The 20,836-nt window shown below is 37.7% G+C and overlaps 1 protein-coding gene across 11 annotated transcripts in view; it reads right to left on the bottom strand.

The window, feature by feature from the left end:
- stxbp5l (syntaxin binding protein 5L) overlaps nucleotides 1-9,479 on the bottom strand; it is a 138,967-nt gene extending 129,488 nt beyond the window's left edge. For all 11 annotated transcript variants that reach the window (XM_084420869.1, XM_084420874.1, XM_084420872.1 and 8 more), the window contains exon 1: nucleotides 8,635-9,479. In XM_084420869.1, coding sequence (XP_084276995.1) covers nucleotides 8,635-8,802 — 168 coding nt within the window. In that variant the 5' untranslated portion in view covers nucleotides 8,803-9,479. The remainder of the gene's footprint in view (nucleotides 1-8,634) is intronic.
- Nucleotides 9,480-20,836: the final 11,357 nt, after the last annotated feature.

Raw genomic sequence — 20,836 nt, 5'->3', positions numbered from 1 at the left:
ACTTGTATCACAGCATGACAATTTCTTGTAATTTTGGCTTTATATCTTACAATATGACTTAAAACAAATATTACATCACTTTTAATGTGACTATTATTAAACTTCATCATACAATTAGTGTTTTTTTTTTTTTTTTTACTGTGATGTAGCAACAGGCTTCCATAGAAATTCTGACAATTTAACAGCTTTAAGAATTTGAATTAAATACATCATGTAGGCCTATCATTTTATGTAATAGCGACTAGCAGATTTTTTTAAGTTCTTAAAATCAAAAAAGATGCGTACGTGCAAAAATACACAGAAACACAAAATCCTCTGAAAAAAAAATGTGTTCTTCCATTTTCTTCTTTTGTGTGAGTCACTCAAGTACAACAAGAGAAAATGAAGGGGCATCAGAGAAGTGGAGTGGAAAAAGGTTTAGAGGATATAGATTGACTGAATAGGGCTATTCATTTATTGGTGATTACAAGCACAGAGCTGTTTGGAGTATTAACTACCTTAGCCCTGCTCAGTCACTGGAGAGACGACACAGAGTTTAAATGATGGAAAGAAATAACAATAAGGTTCAAACAAATGATACCATTAGAAATCAATCAAGTTGAGCAGATGTAAAAATAAAGAGAGATAGATATAGAAAGAAGTAAGGGTGTCAGGCGCTAGGCTGTAGTAAGTGCACGATCATAAAGGATATCAAAGGAGTCTTTAATAGTAAATTCCACTAGAATCACAGGGAATAAGCTCAGGGAATAACCACGCATAACATAAACAATACCGTACAATAAAATATGGGAGACTGAGGGCTTAAATACAAGGGAGAGTAATCAACTGAACAGAAACAGGTGTGTAGAACTAATTAACAATCAAGGAAACTAACTAGGGAACACAGGCAAACCAGAACAGGGAAAACAGAACCAAAACACAATGGTTGTGTCCAAAATACTCTCTTGAGTAGGTACTTAATTTGAATAAGTAATTACTTCACGACCACTAAAAAAGTAAGTTCTATATAGTATAAATGTGTGTATGTAATCTGTATGTACTACATTCATCTACCAGCGTCGGTTACATCGCTTCACTGCCATTCATAAATCCTCTCCCGTGACCTCATGGGATAGTAAAGTGTCCATCATGTACACACTTCAGAATCTCACCAGAAGAAGTAGGTCATTGCCTACTCTTTTATGAGTATTGTGAATTCGGACATACTTCTTTTGCCGCATACTGATTTTCGTCAACTAGGCCTATATAGTAGGAAAGTATGTGATTTCGGATGGAGCCAATAAAACTAAACCAAAACAGAACGTACATGTTACAAAGAGTGAGTGAGAGAGAGAGAGAGAGAGAGAGAGAGAGAGAGAGAGAAACAGTTCAAACAGCACTGACAGAAAACTCTTTAAGAGTCACTAGCTACACATCACTTCAACACACATCTTTAGATGTCATTCCTCTCAAAGACAGAGAGTGAGGACCGTTCTGGGTGCCCAGAACCTCTGAACTGAGAAAATATACTGTGAGGATCTTGGAGATACAATGGATGATGATTAAAAATGCATAATACTACTATTCAAAAGTTTGGGGTTGGTACGATTTTTTTTTCTCTTCTAAGTCCCTTATCTAAGTCTCTTATCCTCACCAAGGCTGTATTTATTTGATAAAAAAAAAAAAACAGTCAAATCTGTAACACTGTGAAATGTTATTACAACTAAAAACTGTTTTTAAATTTTAAAATGTAATTTATTTCCTGTGATGGCAAAGCTGAATTTTCAACAGCCATTATTCCAGTCTTCAGTGACACATGATCCTTCAGAAATCATTCTAATATGCTGATTTTGGTGCTCAAGAAACATTTCTTATTAGCAATGTTGAAAAAGGTTGTGCTGCGTAATATATTTGTGGAAACTGATACTTTGCAGGATTCTTTGATTAATCATTCATACAATTAAATGTCTTTCTGAAAAAAGTATTAATTTATTTTTAACAGTACTATATTTCAGTAACTATATTTTGCTTTTCTAGAATATTTTAATATACATTTATAAACAGTATTCTTATATTAAACAAAGAAAAAAATAGTAAATTCAAAAAGTCAATAAAACAAAAACAACAAAACAATCTTCCACTCTACCATTTGTTTGCCATTGGATGGACACAGTAATGTTTTAAAAGAGTTATACCCTTCAAGAAGTTTAGCACATTCCTAGGACAGAAGAATTCACTCTGCTGAATCTACAAACAGTGTTGATGTGATGGAAAAAAATCAATCTACAATATAGAGACTGTACAATACAATTGATACTTGTTTCTCTTTTGGTCGAGTGAGCACAGCTTTCCTGTTGAGAGATGAGGATACATGCAGACAGAGCGGGCTGCTCTGGAACACAAGCAGCGCTGCCACTGCAGTCTCAGAGCACTGAAGAAGAGGCCAACACTGTTGACAGAGCACTAACAGATTCAGACCACAGTGTCTACCTTGTGATTTGTCATTTGCAAGTGCGGAAACTGATTGCTAAATGGCTTAAAAAACAAGTTCCATGCTGTTTTTTGTTTGTTTTTTACCTTCCATTATGATGTTACGTACACAATCATATATATATTTTTTTTTTTCTCTATGTCTTTGACCCTATTATTACTGTGTGCATGCCAGATCCATCCTGGAGTATAAAGAACAGAGAGAGAGAGAGATCTACATTTTACCACGCATGAAACATGACAGCCCGTGACGGGAGTTGTTGTCAAAGCTCATAATTCAGTTGAGTGATCATAACCAGAAATGGGTGTCACAGTGTGTTCTTGAGCACATGAGAGGGTGTTCGGCAGTCTATTTCAGATCTAAGTCTCCAGAGTCTAAGTCTCTGTCAACATCCCAAAGAACCCAACCCCTTTGACAGTCCATGAGGCATTATACTTGTCTATAGAATAATAACTCGTACAATTCACCATTGCTTATGTCTGCTTGTAGGCCTGATTTCATTTTCATTAAAGGGGTACCATGAAAATGTATCATGTAAATTTTTATTTTACTTTTGTTCAATGCGTGTTAAAGGGATAGTTCACCCAAAAATGAAAATTCTATCATCGTTTTCTCACCCTTAGGTTGTTCCAAACCTGTATGAGTTTCTTTGTTCTGCTGAACACAAAGGATGGAAGAATGGAAGAATGATTGGAAGATTGGAAGAATGTTTGTAACCAAACAGATCTCGGTCCCCATTGACTACCATAGTATATATTTTTTCCTACTATGGAAGTCAATGGGGACCGAGATCTGTTTGATTACAAACATTCTTCCAAATATCTTCCTTTGTGTTCAGCAGAACAAAGAAACTCATACAGGTTTGGAACAACTTGAGGGTGAGTAAATGATGACAGAATTTTCATTTTTGGGTGAACTATCCCTTTAACAAAAAAAGAAAAGAAATTTCAGACGTTCGATTCATAGGACGTGTGTCCAACAAAGCGTTTTTGTCCAGAGGCTAGCGTATTTTTCCAATTGTTTTCAATGGGAGCACTGCAGGTTTTTTTACAACGGCAGCAGCGTGATGAGGCGCGGAGCAACTATTTCATGCTGAGTGCTGAGCGCTCGCCGTTTTATCCCCCGCCTAGAGTAGACTGTTCAACTTAGGGTAAAATGCATCACTGTCACTTTTTACCCAGCCGTCCAATCACAGTGGAGGAGAGGCGGGACAAATACGACCAACCGCAACATCCTGCTGGGACAACGGCAACAGACGACAAAAACAAATTTGTTTGTTTGTTTTATTTATTAATAGAGCACAATTAAACCAATGGAACGTTGAACAATGTGCTGTACAATCATGCATGTAATGACACAAACAGTAGCCAGCCAACAATGCATGCAACCAACATTTTACAAATATAAAAAGACAAGAGCCAATCTGTTGAGCCAAATGCTAATGATATTAAGAGTAATTTTAATTTTCTTTTAAAAGAGCCCAACGAAGGTGATAATCTAAGATGTAAATGTAAGCTATTCCAACACTTAGGAGCCACCTAGCAGTAGCGTTCAGTACTAATTGTAAGCGATTTAAAGGGCACCTATATTATGCAAAATTAACTTTTACATGGTGTTTGAGCATAAATATGTGTTGGCAGTGTGTGTACACAACCACCCTATAATGATAAAAATCCACCAAGTGCTTTTTTTTTTTTAAATCCCCATAAATCTAAATCATAAGCACTGTCTCAATCCGTTTGCAGATTCTGGGCAAAATTACGTCACTTTGCACAGGCTTCTCGCACGACTGTTGACGTACACTACCGTTTTAGCACAGGGCCACCCTGAATGAGCTGTACATCCGCCATGGTTTCGACACTGGAGCAGCTGTAGCGACAAGAATGTCTTGTAAGCAACTCAGGTATTTTGTTGTTGGATGTAAGAGTGAACATAACAGTCTTCATGTACTCCTGACATCAGAGCCACTGAAGACGCAGTGGATTCGTTTTTTTTTTTTAGGGAATGCGCCCCCACATACCTAAATGCGTTTGTTCGCGTGAATCATTTTACACCAGACTGATTCGTGAACGAGGGTCAATACAAAGGGACAATACAAAACACAGGCTTTGCTAAAAAGTTGTTACTCAAGGATGGATCAGTACAACTGTTTGTGATCCAGCTTACAGTCTCTGGAGTGATACTGGTCACGAGTAATGAAAGGGAGAGCGCACACTATATTACAGTTCATTCATAGGAGTTGTTTTACAGATATAAAGTTTACCAGTTTATTAAGCAACCCCCAAAAAGGAATAAAGTCTGTATATATTTGTTTACTGTTAGTTGTAACAAGTGTTTTTGTGTAATTCGCTGTGTATGTTGTATGTACAAAGGAGAGAGAGAGAGAGAGAGAGAGAGAGAGAGAGAGAGAGAGAGAGAGAGAGAGAGAGAGAGAGAGAGAGAGAGAGAGAGAGAGAGAGAGAGAGAGAGAGAGAGAGAGTTAATGGATAAGACTTTAATGCGCACTTCTTGTACTGTGATTTATTCAGCTCAAACAGTGATTTTCTGGAGTGAAAACGGATGCTTCATCCTTTGTGTGATGTACAATAAACTTCATAACACTCATCAATAAAGTTTTTGGCATCATTCAGACGGGGTCCGCTACAACAGGCTTGTAGTGGATAAAAGCAAGGTGACAACATAAGTTATATATTAAGTTATATAGAATATATTCTCTGGCTCTGTAGGCATTATAGTCCGACTCCGGTTCGAACTGAGCACCACTGACATTTCAGTGCATGAGATTATCCTGTTTGTTTGTTGCATGAGCTCTTGAAGTCCCACCCTCTTCTTGAAAGGGGGCTGTGAGCAGCAGCTCATTTGCATTTAAAGGGATACACACAAAATGCATGCATGTTTTTGCCTATCCTCAAAAAGTGCCAATTTTAACATGCTATAAAAAATTATATCTGGGGTATTTTGAGCTAAAACTTCACATAAACACTCTGGGGACATCAGAGACTTATTTTACATCTTGTAAAAAGGGGCATAATAGGTGCCATTTAACAGTGATTGGCTCATACAAGGAATTACAATAGTCCAGATTTACAGAAATAAAAGCATGAATAATCTTCTCCAAGTTACTAGATGACAGAAACGGTTTTACCTTTGTTATTAATCTTAGATAAAAGAAACAGGATTTAACCACAGAGTTGATCTGTTTATCAAATTTCAGACAGTCATCAAACTGCACCCCAAGATTCTTAACCACCGATTTGCAGAATGGAGCTAAATTAGAAAGATTTTGGGAATCAGAGGTCCCAAACTAGATTATTTCAGGTTTGCTTTAATTTAAATAAATAAAAATTCCATAATTTAACATCATGTAAAAAGTTTAGTAATGACTCAATTGACCTCCTGTCCTGTTTTCATAGTGGTAGGTACACCTGAGTGTCGTCAGGTAAAATGGGTAAATTATCCATGCCTTTGAAAATAGAACTTAAATGTAACCTAAAAGTAACCTAAAAGTTACATATAAAGTGAAAACAGAATTAGACCAAGAACAGAACCATGTGGAACACCACAAATCAATGAAGCAGATTTGGAGTAAAGTTGAGAAATATTAACCATTCAAGACCCATACCCCGAATACCCACAGTCTTTTTTAACACAACAGAACAAAATCATTGAAAACAATAACCAGAGGAAATACTTTGCAAATACTTATCGACTTTTTTATCTGGAAAAACCAGATACTAGTAACACTTCTGTGGATATTTCGTATATAGCACATATAGTGTCTCAACTGAAAAAAAGCACTCTCAAGCGCCCACAGCAAAGCATTTTCAGCTGGCTAAAAATGCTTTGGTGGACACACGGCCTTATTAAGTGTACTCTAGGATGGTGAAAACTGTTAGACTCAGTATTCTGAAAATCTGACTGACCTCTCAACATTCATACAGCAGCAAAACACTCAACATCAAACTATGTGAACATGTTAACTATTTCTAAAAGACCTACACAGAAATTTTAAAATATGCTTAAAAAATATTGTTACACATTCATGTTAGTTAACTCTCAATCCCTCTCTGAGCTATAGCTAACTTTATTTCTTTAACTTTATTTCTTTATATCTTTATCTTGTTAATTTTCTTTCAAATCAATGTATTCATGATAGACCTACAGACCATGTGCTTCACAAGGGCTTGTTTATGAAACTCTTATATACATTTAGCTATTATTATTATTATTAAAATAGGCAGGTAATCTTAAATTACAACACAGGTATATTCAAAAGTTAGAAGAAAAAAAAACGGCAGTGCATAGTAGTAATGATGACCCATGTTCTACCTCTGTGGGGAAATACATCCTGACAATATCTGATTGATTACCTCATTTTATTTAGCTGGTGATTAATTCTAATACATCTAATCTGTTAATCTTCAATACATTATGTGAATCGGATATAAGCGCCAACTAAAGGGATGAAAACGAAGAATTACTCGGGGACGTTGAATCTGTATAGCCCGAGTCTCTCACCGTATATTCCCTGGGGAGAACATAGCAACACCGCGGTCCCATCATGGTAAAAACAAGGCGTGTGCCCGTCGGCAGTGAATAAATGTGCTGCGGTGGGAATATTTCACAAGCAGCTTTATAAAGTGTAATTTCTGCACGTGATACATTCCTGCACTTCCATTCAAACGGTACTACTATCGTTCGTTCGTTCATTCTTACCCATTTTCCGCTGTCTAATTTGCTATGTTGGAGAACACACGTGACACGTCCATCCTACATCGCTCTACAAAAGATTATTTACTCCAAATTTCGAGCTCGAACCGAACCGATTCAAGTGGAGGCAGACTCGCTGCAGTCAGTTTCCACCATCCCGACCGGCTGCGTTAGGCCCTTAAAAAAATCTAAAAATAGCTTTAGGAAAAACCACAGCCTAAGCCCGGGAACTAAGGCAGGCTCCTTCACTTTTTATGTAAGCGAAGACACCTCGGTTGTGTCATTGATTTCCTATCACTTGACTTCTGAACATCTCACTTCTGAACATCTCACTCCTGAGCATCTCGATAGATAGATAGATAGATAGATAGATAGATAGATAGATAGATAGATAGATAGATAGATAGATAGATAGATAGATAGATCAAAGTTCAGTCCCTAAAAAATATATTTGAAAAATATATGTGAAAATCATACTGGTCTGAATACATGAGGGTGAGTAAATAATTACAGAATTTTCATTTTTGAGCATGAATTCCTCAACACATCAATATAGTCATGTTTGTTTTGAGCTGTTAACTGCTGTTTACAACTGAGACAACTGTTAAAGGGATAGTTCACCCAAAAATGAAAATTCTGTCATCATTTACTCACCCTCAAGTTGTTCCAAGCCTGTATGAGTTTATTTCTTCTGTTGAGCACAAAAGAAGATATTTTGAAGAATAGTTGACGGGCCCCATTGACTTCCATAGTATTATTTTTTTTATTTTTCCTACTATGGAAGTCAATAGCTACCGTCAACTGTTTGATTACCAACATTCTTTAAAATATCTTATTTTGTGCTCAACAGGAGAAAGAAACTCATACAGGTTTGGAACAACTTGATGACAAAAAAAAAAATTGGGGGGATGAACTATCCCTTTAAGTGCTGGGAACTTAAAGGGACAGCTCGTCCAAAAATGAACATTTTGTCATAATTTACTCATCAGCATGTTGTTCCAAACCTATATAACTTTATACTCTCTGAGGAATACAAAAGAAGATAAAAGATGATTTGAAGAATGTTGGTAACCAAAACATTTTGGTCACCATTGACATCTATTGTATGAGCAAAAACACTGAGGCATTTATCAAAACATCTTCTTTTATGCTCCACTAAAGAAAGTCATACATTGGTTGTGAGGTTGAGAAAATGACAACTGAATTTTAATTTTATGGGGTGAACTATCCTTTTAAGGTCCGTGTCATTAGTATACAATCTGTGGTTTACTGTCTGTGCATCTTTGTGTATATTGTGTCTGCTGCTGGTGCACTGTAATTTATATTGTGGCTCTATCAACAACAGTTCTCCCAACATCTGCATTGATTAGTACAGGCCTCTTTGCCAAAACTAGCTTCATATCTCTACTGCAATGACAGACAAGCCCTTTGCGACAATCTGGAGGGGCACCCACCTTACAGATCTGGAAGTGCTCGGACATCAGCGTTTCCTGGATTTCCAGCTCGCGCGGTGTTGGTCCCGCACTGGGGGTCCCAGCCGCACTGCCGCACGCGGGAGATCCGCCTGGATTCACAGGCGAAGAAGTGGTCAACCCGTCCAAAACCTTCCGGAACTTCTTCATCTTTATCCTTGTGTTTACACTTAAACGTTTCTCTTGGAAAATCACAAAACGTGCCGTAGAGACGCTTAAAACGGCATAGGAGATGATGCGGCTTCAGACGAATTCAGACTCCTCGTTTCTTCTTCCTTTCAGGATTTTATGTGCACCAAAAGTCGCAGAAGAACCTCATTTTCCAAAGCAAGGCTGATGATCACAAATAAAGTAGATGAATTGGGGGGAAAGGCGAAGAGAGGTTCAGTGCGCATTAAAGCCTGAACCAGGCTGGAGAACAACCAAGAAACTTCATGGCACTTACGCAGGACGGTATCGCATCCAACTAGCCAACATTCTCAGAAGCCATGCCAGAAACATATCAAAGTACAATCGACTTTGATGAATTTATTATTTTTATTATTTTCGAGACTCAATAGCGGTACACACCAAAACTCACGCTGAGCGTTTCTGGTTTGGGATCCCAGGCGCAGGGGAGACACGCTGCAGAGGAGCAGCGTATAGCGACGAGCCAACGTCGAAAATGGGTCACAAACTGCCGGGAAAAGAAAGGAAATTCACGGCCTGACAGGTTTTCTGTGAAATCCCCTTCTCTATTTCTTTCTTCTAAGTTATTTGGAAGGAGAGGAGGCGAGTACCCTCTACCCGAACCCTGAATATCTCCCGCAGTCGAGTGTGAGCTGCTGTCCAAGGTGCTGAATGATCGAGCGAAAGAAAGCCACACCCCTCTATGTTCTAAATGGACCATGTGCCACGGCCCTACTGTAATCCCCGCCTTTAAGCAGCAGCGATTGGACCATGTGCTTCAGAAACCACAAACAATAAAATAGTTATTTAATAACGTGCACAATTTTTATTAAACTTGACTTAAATATGACTAAATATTACTTTTAATGCACCAAACTAAACTACAAAAGTTTTGAAATTCAAATGTACCGTTATCATGCCAATAAAGCACATTAAATTGAACTGCATTTCAGAAATTAAAAACACAGAGGACCACAAATGTCCATAACATTATAGTGGCCTCGAATTTGGCATCGGTATATAACAACGTCCTGCAGTTCATTTAAAATTTTAGAGGTGTAGTCTTTTATTGTTAAATGACTAGACTAAAAAACTGAAAATCATTAATATTCTATATTAGTATAAAAAAAATACAGTATTGTACACAAAAAAAAAAAAAAAATGAAATGTTAGACCAAACTAAGGGAGACACCTCACAAGCGGAGTAGTGGTTGCATTATTGTTCTCTGGTTATGGCCACACACTATCCATCCTGTTCATGATTGCTTTGAGAGGCAGCGGTGGCCTCGAGGGGGCGCTGTGATGTGCATCTCGCAGATGCAGATTACATAAACGCTTACATCATCCCTCCCATCGGCACGGTTTATTCCATTCAGTCTTTTCCCCTGAAATCTGCTCATGTTGGAGATACCAGCTCCAGAGATTTTGATGCTCATGATGCTCCTGTGAATTTTATTCGGAATCTTCTGATTAGATATATATTAGAAAAGAAAAGAACAAATAGAACAAAAGAAGCTATGATAGCTCTAAACCTTTTTTTATCTGCTTCATTTGCTGAGTGTGTTATGTAGACATCTGAATAGACTATAAATATATTCAATAGAACATGATATACTGAAGATTAAGAAAAGTCAACAGCTTTGCATAGATGGCAGGCAATAGTGACGCCAAGATGCAAGACAAAATTGAGTTTGTTGTCCTGTTTGGTTAAAAGCATAACATATACTTAATATATACAAATTATTTTTCATTTATAATAATTTAAAATATGTCTTTATATATTCTGTTCTTTTGGATATTACGTAGTGTTCAAGTGTAGCTAGAAGGAAGCTGGTCACACCAAATATAGATTTATTTAGTGAAAAGAAGTTAAATGATAATAAAAAAAAATTGTAAGTGTATAAAAAAAAATGCAGCATTTGTTCAAAAGTGCCTTAAAATTCACTGGTTCGTAAACACACACACACACACACATTATATAATCTATTTGTAGGTGCCTTAAATATCATATTGTGTACTAAAGTGATTTCAGTGTATTTCAAGTGCCTCAAAACCATAGTCTTTTGAGATCTTTGCAGGATATTTTGTAAGTTCCTCAGTGAACAGGGTGCCAACAGATACTTAGCTTTGGAATCAGAAACACTGCACGCTCTTTCGCTCATCTCACCATAGCTCGACAAGGAACGACAAGACTAGCTAAAGAAGGGATTTCGCAATTATCGTGATTATAGGGTACAAATGTTATGCTTTCTAGCATTTTATCTTGACATTTTCAGTTATCTATTGCTTTGACTGTTTATAGGTTATAAAATTATAGATCGGGCTCAAGCTTCCCCAATTAACAGGCTAGAAGCTCAGTAGGCTGCCACATGTAATTGCTTTTTAAAACCTCTTCATTAAATATACTTTTCATCATGAATGCCAGGCCTCTTTATTGGCACATACCCCAGACAAGATTTTCTACGATTGTTTAAAAGGATGGAATCAGAGTCTGAACTTTAATGGTGAGAGAAACAAATAAAACATTTGTAGCCAAAACATTTATGGTCATTCTTCTAAGGATTAAATCCTTTTGGTTTCTCGTGCTAATGCAGCTTGTCGCTTGACAAGCATCCCCACATGGACAGTTTATCTAAGTTATATTATTATGTGGCCTATCGCGACTGAGGCAAGCATGGTAGTGTTGCTAAAAGAACTCAGTAGGGGCCTTCTCCCTCTGCTGCTTGGTGGATGTATTACAGAAGAAATCCATTTGTTGAGAGGATTTGGGAGTGAGAAAAAAGCAAAATAATCCTCTTCATCACTCCCTCAGGGTAAGCAGCATCCAAGATAACGCAGCTGCCAAGACAACGGCACGGGGTGTGTGCTGCACTATGGGGCCGCTGCGTTAATCTTCCTGCTCGAACCTGCAGACACGGATTAGGGAACATAAACACGTCAGATATCCCATAGTGCAATGCAGCTGGGGAGTTTTGACTTGGCATTACAGTGATTAAAATAATGATGTGGGAGAACATTAGCGAATAAAGAGAGGGATAATTTATTCACAAATTCAAAAGTGTGTATGAAATAAAACTAAAACAGGGAAGGGTAAAGACTGCAATCTGCTAGAATAAATGTTATAGATTTGATCCCAGGTAGAAGTGACATATGGGATACTGAGAAACTTGCCATAGCCGTGCCCTTGAGAAAGGCACGTTACACCATATGCCTCCAGGGTGGACTGCACATAAAATTGTTGTATTGTGAGCTGTTCTAGATAAAACATTTATGCTAAATTGCAAGCAAGCAAAAACCAGTGTTTAGACTTTACTGAGCACCTAATTCAAAATGCGACAGTCTCTATTATGTGTTTGACAGTCCCATCAGCACCCATCTTGTTAAAACCCTCTAGCAGATTATTTTCTATGTAGCTACACATACCATTAAAGCTCCTATTTATTCGACTGTGGAAAGACTATCGACTGAAACGTCATTTTGAGCAATACATTTTCTCCTATTCATATTTATACAAATGGCCTGTCTCATATGTCTCATAATATCTTAAAGGGTTAGTTCACCGAGAAATGAGAATTCTGTCATCATTTACTTCCCCTCATGTCTTACCAAACCCGTAAATAATTTCGTACACAAATTTCTGTCCCTCCATAGATAGCTATGCAAGTGACAATTTGACGCTTCAAAAAGTTCACAAAGAGATTGTAAAACTAATCCATATGATTTGAGCGGTTTAGTCCAAATTTTCTGAAGAGACACGATCAGATGAACAGATTGAATTTAGGCTTTTATTCACATATAAACACTGAATTTGCTGTCATATATGTCCTGTTTGTTAGTTTGGATGATTCGGTTAAATAATTCCTCCTTAAATCACTTCATTGAACCACCAACCAGCAAACTAGCTACTTTCAAGTTGAGTAGCAGCACGCTTGAAAAACTCAAGTACGTTTAATCTGTACTTAATTTTAATTAGTTAAACCCGGACAAAGATCACTGACATACCAGCCCACTGCATGCCATGCTAATACTCATTCAACACTTGCTCAGACTGGGGACAAAACCAGGGGTGCTTTCACATAAAATGATCAGAACTGTCAGCAAGTCTTGTATTAAAACACCCTTAGAGATGTAAAAAGCTTGTCACCCCAGCTTAACAAAGTGTTCTGGATTGTGCATCCCCACTAGGCTTTGAGAGAGAGAAACAAATGGAAAACAGCCAAAGCAAATCTAACACATGGAGCTCAAGTTTATGTGTGTGCGCATTATTGCTTGAGGTAAAGCAGGTGCTTTTCTCTTTCTCCATTCCAACATACTCTAACGTAGATCTTCAAATGAATAATTTAGCATTCACTAACCTGTGTTTCACACAATTAGAAGTACCACACTGTCCTGTCCTCAACAATTAGAATAAATGAGCAACACAAGCACATCCACATGTGCCTTCCATGGTCATAAATCAACTCATGGCCTACCGTTAGGAAAATGATTATTAAAATATAATTGTCAGGTCTCGGACAGCATGCATTGTGTAACTGTCCTTTACTGCTCGGCACCCGCAATAACCGTCAGCCCTGCCGCTTACGATCAAGACGTTCAAAAAGGCCAGTCACTCAAGATGAAGCCGCAGTTTTTCAATTAGGGCAAAAATGTGACTTGAAAATTTTAATTACTCTCGCACGTTGTTGCTAATGTGAGCACGTACCACGTGACAGACGGGGTTTGAATATTCCCTTGTGAGAATATCCTGAATTGATTTTCATCTGGTCAGTGTATGTAGGACAAAGTAAAGCCACGATGTTCAACACAAACTCTTTGTTTCAAAAGCAAGAAGCAAATTAATATTGATCACAAGCGTTAATCAGACATCATGTCTTTGAATGTGTACGTCACAATTCAATCATATACAGTAAGTCAATGATGTCCCAGCTAACAATTTTTGGTTCCCATAACGTTCGTTTTTGGTACCCAGAACATTCTCAGAATGTTAGTTTATGGTTCCCAGAACGTTATTTTTTATGGTAACCACCCAGCAACGTTCTGGGAACGTTATTTTATTGTTACATAAAAATAAAACCAAAAAAGAACGTTCCCCTAACGTAAGTATTTGGTTCCCAAAAAAATAACCAAAAAATAACATTAGGGGAACGTTCTGTGTTAACTGGGGTGATATCACAACGGATTAGTTTATGTTTACACACGTATTGGTATCATATTTTGTATTATTTATTTAGTTATTTTTAACTTTAAGATCCTAATCTTGATGACAACCTCCCATTAATAAAATGAAGCAGAAGAAACCTACAATTAGAAATACTAAAACATTTCTTCCTCATTCTGTGACATTTTAAGGTATATAGCCTACTATGAAAGTTCATTAAAAGAAACTGAATAAATTAAAGAGTCTACAGTTTTATTCCTCAGAACAGTAATACATTTTTGCTTCAAACCTTTTCATTTACCACCAGTTGACCTCAGATCAGGTCAGCTACTTTTGTTTGTCTGCACTATCGATCTAACCGCCTACATGCCTGCACCTTTTTTGGAGGAGGATTTTTTTTTTCTCTGCCTCTGGTAAAAAAGGAGGGAAAAAAGAAAGTGAAAGAACAAAAATCAGAACACACACAAAGAAAAGGATCCAACCATTCATTTCGGCCCCTTTCATGAAAAATGAGTGTGAACAGTCTGAACACTGATGATTGAATTAGCGACAATGGTCGCGGCGAGAGCCTTAGCAAAGGACTTCATTCCAGCCTCACCACCTTCATCTTCACTGAGACTAATGCACTTCTTCCAACCCACGTCTGTCAAGAGGCCCCACTCCATCCTTTAACATGTGACCATTCACATATCATGCCATTAGCCTGTTCTTTCCTCTCATTTTCAAGACCCCGGTTAAGTCGTCCTATTTCTATCATATTTTCATTACACGGAGCATATATCAGTGAACATGTCCTGACAAGGAATCACTTTTAACGCAACTCCAGACAAGAGCCCAGAATAACTGGGCATGACAATCAATGGAAGAAAAAAAAAATTATACTGATACACAAATTCCAACACAAATTTTAAAGTGTGGCTGAAGTGTCCAAATGCTTTTTGGACACTACAAGCCTATGATTATATGTAAATGAAGCTACGAACAGAAAATAAACAGGGAGAAAAATCATTCGGTGAATGTGAATATAGACTCAAGAATATGGATCACATAAATTCTGGTATACTGAGAAATTCAGCATCACCAGTGCTGAGCGAGAGTCTACATACTGCACAGTGGAAATGAGAGATGGCAGTGTCAGGGCCGCTTGTTTTTGGATGTCACTGTGACAGTCTCATTGGGGTGAAGGGGGTGCATATCCTCTCTTTCTGTCACAACAGAATTTGTGTCACTATCCCACTGTCAACAGGGTGAGTCACCATAGCATGTACACAGAATGTATCAGTGACTCAAAACAGCTGCCTTGCCAATTTTTCTACATTCATGTATTTCATTTTGAAAGTTTGGGCAGCGCACATCAAAGGGGTCATGCCTTTTAAAAAGTACCTAAAACATCATTTTCATTTTCATTAACATGGAGTAAAGGTTTTAGATGGTAATGCCAAGATACTTTGATTTATAGCATATTATAGTAATGAAATACTGCCTAATTTTGTATGGTACTCCATAGGCTACTCAACACAAAGTTGGAAAACATATTTACCTGCTGCACGTGCAGGTGTCAACCTTAATGAAGGCTTTATATCGCTGGGAAATGATAGGAGGTGTTTGTATGTTTGTTTCAATTGATTGTAGGTAAATATCCACTTCATTGAGCGCTCTTTTTGTTCTTTGTTTTCTAAAAGGTTGCGTTACTGTTTTATGGAGTGACAACATCCAAAGATTTAGTAAGTTGCAGAATGAGAAATCGCGAGCTGGTTCAGATCAGCTCTGTTGAACCCATTTGACCAATTCAATAATAAAGAACCAACCCAAAAGAGTGACTTGAATCGGGCATCTCAAGTTCTGATGATGGCAGGAAATAAGGGACAGACAACATGATTGCTGAAATGTGAGAGAAAAATGTGATCACAACAAAGTGACTGTACATCATGGGCGGCATCCGAAATCGCATACTTCCCTACTAGTAAGTGAAAAACAGCATGTGAACATTGTGAATGTACTACTCTCAGATTACATTCATACACAAATTATAGAACACGCTTTTTTGTGGTCGCGGAAGTAATTATTTAAAACAAGTAGGCCTACCTACTTAAGAGAGTATGCGGTTTCGGACGCAGCCATTCATTTTCTGTGTGAGCAGGGCATTTCAGCCCACATTGTTTCAGCGTTATTTAGACAGTCAGCATTGTGACTGACATAGCCAATAAAAACTTTAGAATTGGCTGTGCCGTGGGGTGGTTTGTCTGTCTTGGTTTGGTGGGGGGGAATTACACATTTGGCTACATGAACAGCAACAACCGTTGACAATGCAACAACATTAACCAAATTTGATGAAGGCAATGTCTAAACATTTATTTTGCTAAATTACATGGCTTCGTAGTTAATAGACATGGACTGAAAACAACAAAAGTCCAATTAAGGCTGTAAGACCATTATGAAATAATGAGTTTGAGGCATTGGAATTTATTCAGAGGTTAGGTGGAAATGACCCAGTCAATGCAGTCCACCCTCTTTCACATTTGAATCACAAACAGCTCTGTGAGACCCAACTATACCTTTTACTAATTAGATCAAATTTTCAGTTGTCCATAGACAACAGCTGATTTAGTAAATCATCCCTCCAACATTTTTGCCCAAAGTTCCATTAACATCAGTGCCCATCACAAGCCTTAATTGTGTTTTACGACAACTGATGAAGTTCCCATTTATCCAGCAAAGAGAAGTCTTCCAGGTCCAACCCATAGACAGGTATAGGGCACTTGTAATCGACTTAGAATTTACATAGGTCAACAACAGTAATTGAGTAACAATGGTGCCAGAGACTTTGAGAGAAGGAACAGACTCCTACCTTGAGGGACTTTTTTTGATTTGCATATAAATGGGCGGGTAAACGCATGTCTGTCATTATCAGCCCGCCTGACTGGCTAGAGGAAAGGTTAATGAGTGCCTGCCCCTTTTCGATTAGCATGGCAGCATGTGTTCCATTTCAGTGCAAAAGACAAACGTGACAATAGGATGAAAAGAAAACATTTCTCTCATTCAGAGGCAATAAACGATAAACTCATTAGACAAAGCAGACAAAAATAATAGTAATTGTCTCCAATAAGACCCTGTTAACGTCAAAGTAGGCCTACCTGTGAAGCTGCAGAGCAAACGAAGACTGCTAATGATGATCAGGATTATGCTTCTTACTGTTTACATTTATGCATTGAACAGAAAGGCTAGGCCCAGCAGAGCAGGCATTTATTTCAGATTAAGCAGCTGTTTTCACAGAGAAATCATGTACCGATCTGTAATTCCAAAAGCTAGAAGGCCAAGTGGGAGGAAACGGCTTATTTTAGAGAAGCTATTCCAAGGCTGTAGGCTCTTTGTGTTACTGTCATTTGGTGCCTATGACTCACCGCTTTATGAAGTCATTACACGGCCCTCAATGTATGAAATGTATTTTTGCTTTATGCAGAACGCATTGGCCACGTGGCAGTTTGTTTGGTCAGTGTATGACTGCATTTATTTATTCAGCTTTCAGTGCTATGACAGCTGGTGCAGCTTAAGTAGCTCATCTGAGTAAAATTAGACTGGCTCCTTAAGTTAACGTCAACTTGGGCTACTGCAACCAAACAGACACTGGCTGCGTCCGAAGACTTAGGCAGCTGACTTGTTGCCTTGCTGTCCTATCAGGCAATGACTTTGCAAGCAGAAAGGTTCTTTGCACATGAAGGTACCTCACAAAACTGATTTTGACAGACTTCTGAGGCAGAAAAATACAGGGAGATTTGGTGATAACTACGCAAATATTGAATTACTAAAATAGTAATTTCTTGCTTGACATCAAAAGTAATAAACATTTGTCAAAAACATACATTTACACACAAACTGACCACGAGCCAACTTTCAGATGTCATCTTTCTTTTTTACCTACTCTGTCACCGAATGGAAAGCACAGAAGGACAGCGAAGGATACATCTCTGCTGCCTTCAAAAATCGATCAGATAAAGATATCTCAGGAGACGGGACGTGAAGCTAACATTGGATTGGGATATGCCTTCCCAGCTAACAGGGAACGTTCCCATAACTTTCACTAACGTTTTATAAAACTTATGTAAATGTTAGTAAAAAAACTTTCCTGAAATAATGTTTCTGGAACGTTCTTATAATGTTTATAGAGTTAAAATACATTCTCGTAAAGTTGAGAGAAAAACGTTCTTAGAACCAAGTTTTTAGAACGTCCGTGTGATGTTATTTGTTCTTGACTGATGTTCTCACAATGTTGAGTAAAAACGTTCTTAGAACAAAGAATGTCCTTGTGATGTTATTTGTATACTTGACTGATGTTCTCATTATGTTGAGTGAAAACGTTCTTGTAACACTGTTCATGGAACGTCCTTGTGATGTTATTTGTTCTTGACTGATGTTCTCATAATGTTGAGTAAAAACGTTCTTAGAACAAAGAACGTCCTTGTGATGTTATTTGTACTTGACTGATGTTCTCATAATATTGAGAGAAAACGTTCTTACAACAACATTCCCAGAAAACAAAAATATGTTCTTAAGTTAAGTCCATTTAATCTCCATTAAGTTATGAAAAAGTTATTTCTGAATGTTTTCTGAAACATTTCCAAAATGATAGAATGGAATGTTCCTGTAACATTCACATTAACCAAGAAAAAACGCTCTTGATACATTAAAAAAAATTGACGTTTTCAATGTTTAAAAAACATTCAGAAATAATATTTTCCTAACCTAATGGGAATGTTAGCAAAACGTTCTGACAACTTATTTTTGTTAGCTGGATTGATGCCTTCTTGAAATGCATCCTCCGAAGGCTGCATTTTTAAGATTTCGGACTGTGAGCGGGGCTGAGATAATCACAACCAGCTGAGGACAATTAACTGTTTGAAGGTAGTTGTGCCACCAGTACAGATGAGCTACAACTCCCACATGATTTCTCTGGTCTTTCTTTGTAGGAAGTGATTAGAGTGGGCTGCCCATATCTCTAGGGTCACATCATTACTTGCATTCATTCATGGGCTGCATCTTGGTTTCATTGACCTTGAGAATCCATAGCATATCCTTACTGTAAATGCACGTCTAGGGTAATTCTTCTTGGCTATTTCGGAATATAATTCTAGTGGCTAAAGTCTACACAGTACACTGTATGTTATGGTTTTATAAAATACCACTGACAAAACACATAATTTGTATCCAATTACACGTTGCCATATAAACAAGTCAGTTTCTCAATATAAGTCAGTTAGTTAAAAGCTGTATGTGTTCATGTTGACTCATTAGTGAATCAAACTGTTTGTTTTTTTTATTCAAGAAAGTTAATAAGAGTCATTCTAATCAGGTTGCTGTCTGTTTCATGCTGTAGATTCAGAAGAGGTGTTTTGGCGCTGCTAAGTAGTGCAGAAAACTGCAGAAAAAAGAGTATTACTGCACTCTGTCCGCAACGATGTAAGAATGTGTGTAAGAAACCATCAACCCAACAGCATTCAGGTTAACGGTAGTGCTTTGCTGAATGAATCTGTTTTAAATAAATACATTTTTTGAATGATTCATTAAGTCACTCATAAAGATAGTCACTTACTTCGTGTCTGAATAAATTGCTGTTTTTGAAAGAGTCATTTGAATGAATGATTAAGTGATTCGCTTCATAAATGAATGAATGAAGGAGGCATTTATATAGCGCTTTCATATGTACTACTGTACACCCAAAGCGCTTTACAATCATATCAGGGGATCTCTCCTCAACCACCACCAGTGTGCAGCATCCACTTGGATGATGCGACGGCAGCCACAGTACAACGGCGTCAACACACACCAGCTATAGATGGAGAGGAGAGGGTGATAGAGCCAATTCAATGGAAGGGGAATTATTAGGAGGCCATGATTGGCAAGGGCCAATGGATGGAATTTGGCCAGGACACCGGGGTTACACCCCTACTCTTTACGAGAACTGCCATTGAATGTTTAATGACCACAGAGAGTCAGGACCTCGGTTTAACGTCTTATCCAAAGAACGGACAGTCACTTGATACAACCTACAGATGTAACCTGCAGGTAGTATTCTACATTAGTCTGACCTCACAACCTTGTCTAATTCAGTGTGTGGTCAGTCATCATCTCAGAAATAAATATGGCTTGTAATTATCTGAGAAGATATTAAAAACGGTTCATGTCTAGTTGAACACTTGAAGTAGGATACAGTATTTCATGCAGTCTGCTCTGGTTGTAAAGCCATACTGCAGATATTGGTATTAGGCCATCTGGATGTTCTATGGATACATGTAATCTGCATAAAGTGGCAAAAAAAAAAAGAGTATGAATATTATGGTTGTGTGCTTTTCTTACATATTTAGTGTACTTTGTCTATGCCTCATTCTTCCCATCATAAATCAGTATAGGTGATTTAGTGATGATGATTTATCAGCATATGAACACCTCTGTGAATGCAACAGATTCACAAGCGAAATCTCTTTAGACACACTGAAGGGGATGAAAGGAGACAAGCATGCACAGCTTTTCCATTCAAACACACCGAGAGCACATCATCCCAGTGGCATAGCTTTGCAAGGTGCCATTTTCATTCCAAACTCTGTACCCGCATGATATGAATATGATAGGCAGCGTACAGATCGTAATACTCCTATCATCATCCAACACGACGTTATTATCTTTGTCCATGTCATTATTAACATTATCATCATTTACATAATCATGATAATTATAAATGGCTTCTGTCTCAGTGAGGGAGATGTTATGAGAAGATTATAAGAGATGAAGGAAAATGAGGACATCGTTTATTATTATATCCTTTCGTACATTTGATTTCTGAATTGAATTACAAGGAGAGAAATC

Source organism: Rutilus rutilus, assembly GCF_951802725.1.
Source record: "Rutilus rutilus genome assembly, chromosome: 10".
In the NCBI taxonomy this organism is placed as follows: Eukaryota; Metazoa; Chordata; class Actinopteri; order Cypriniformes; family Leuciscidae; genus Rutilus; species Rutilus rutilus.
Note: the sequence above shows the minus strand (reverse complement) of the source record. Positions and strands in the feature narration are given on the sequence as shown.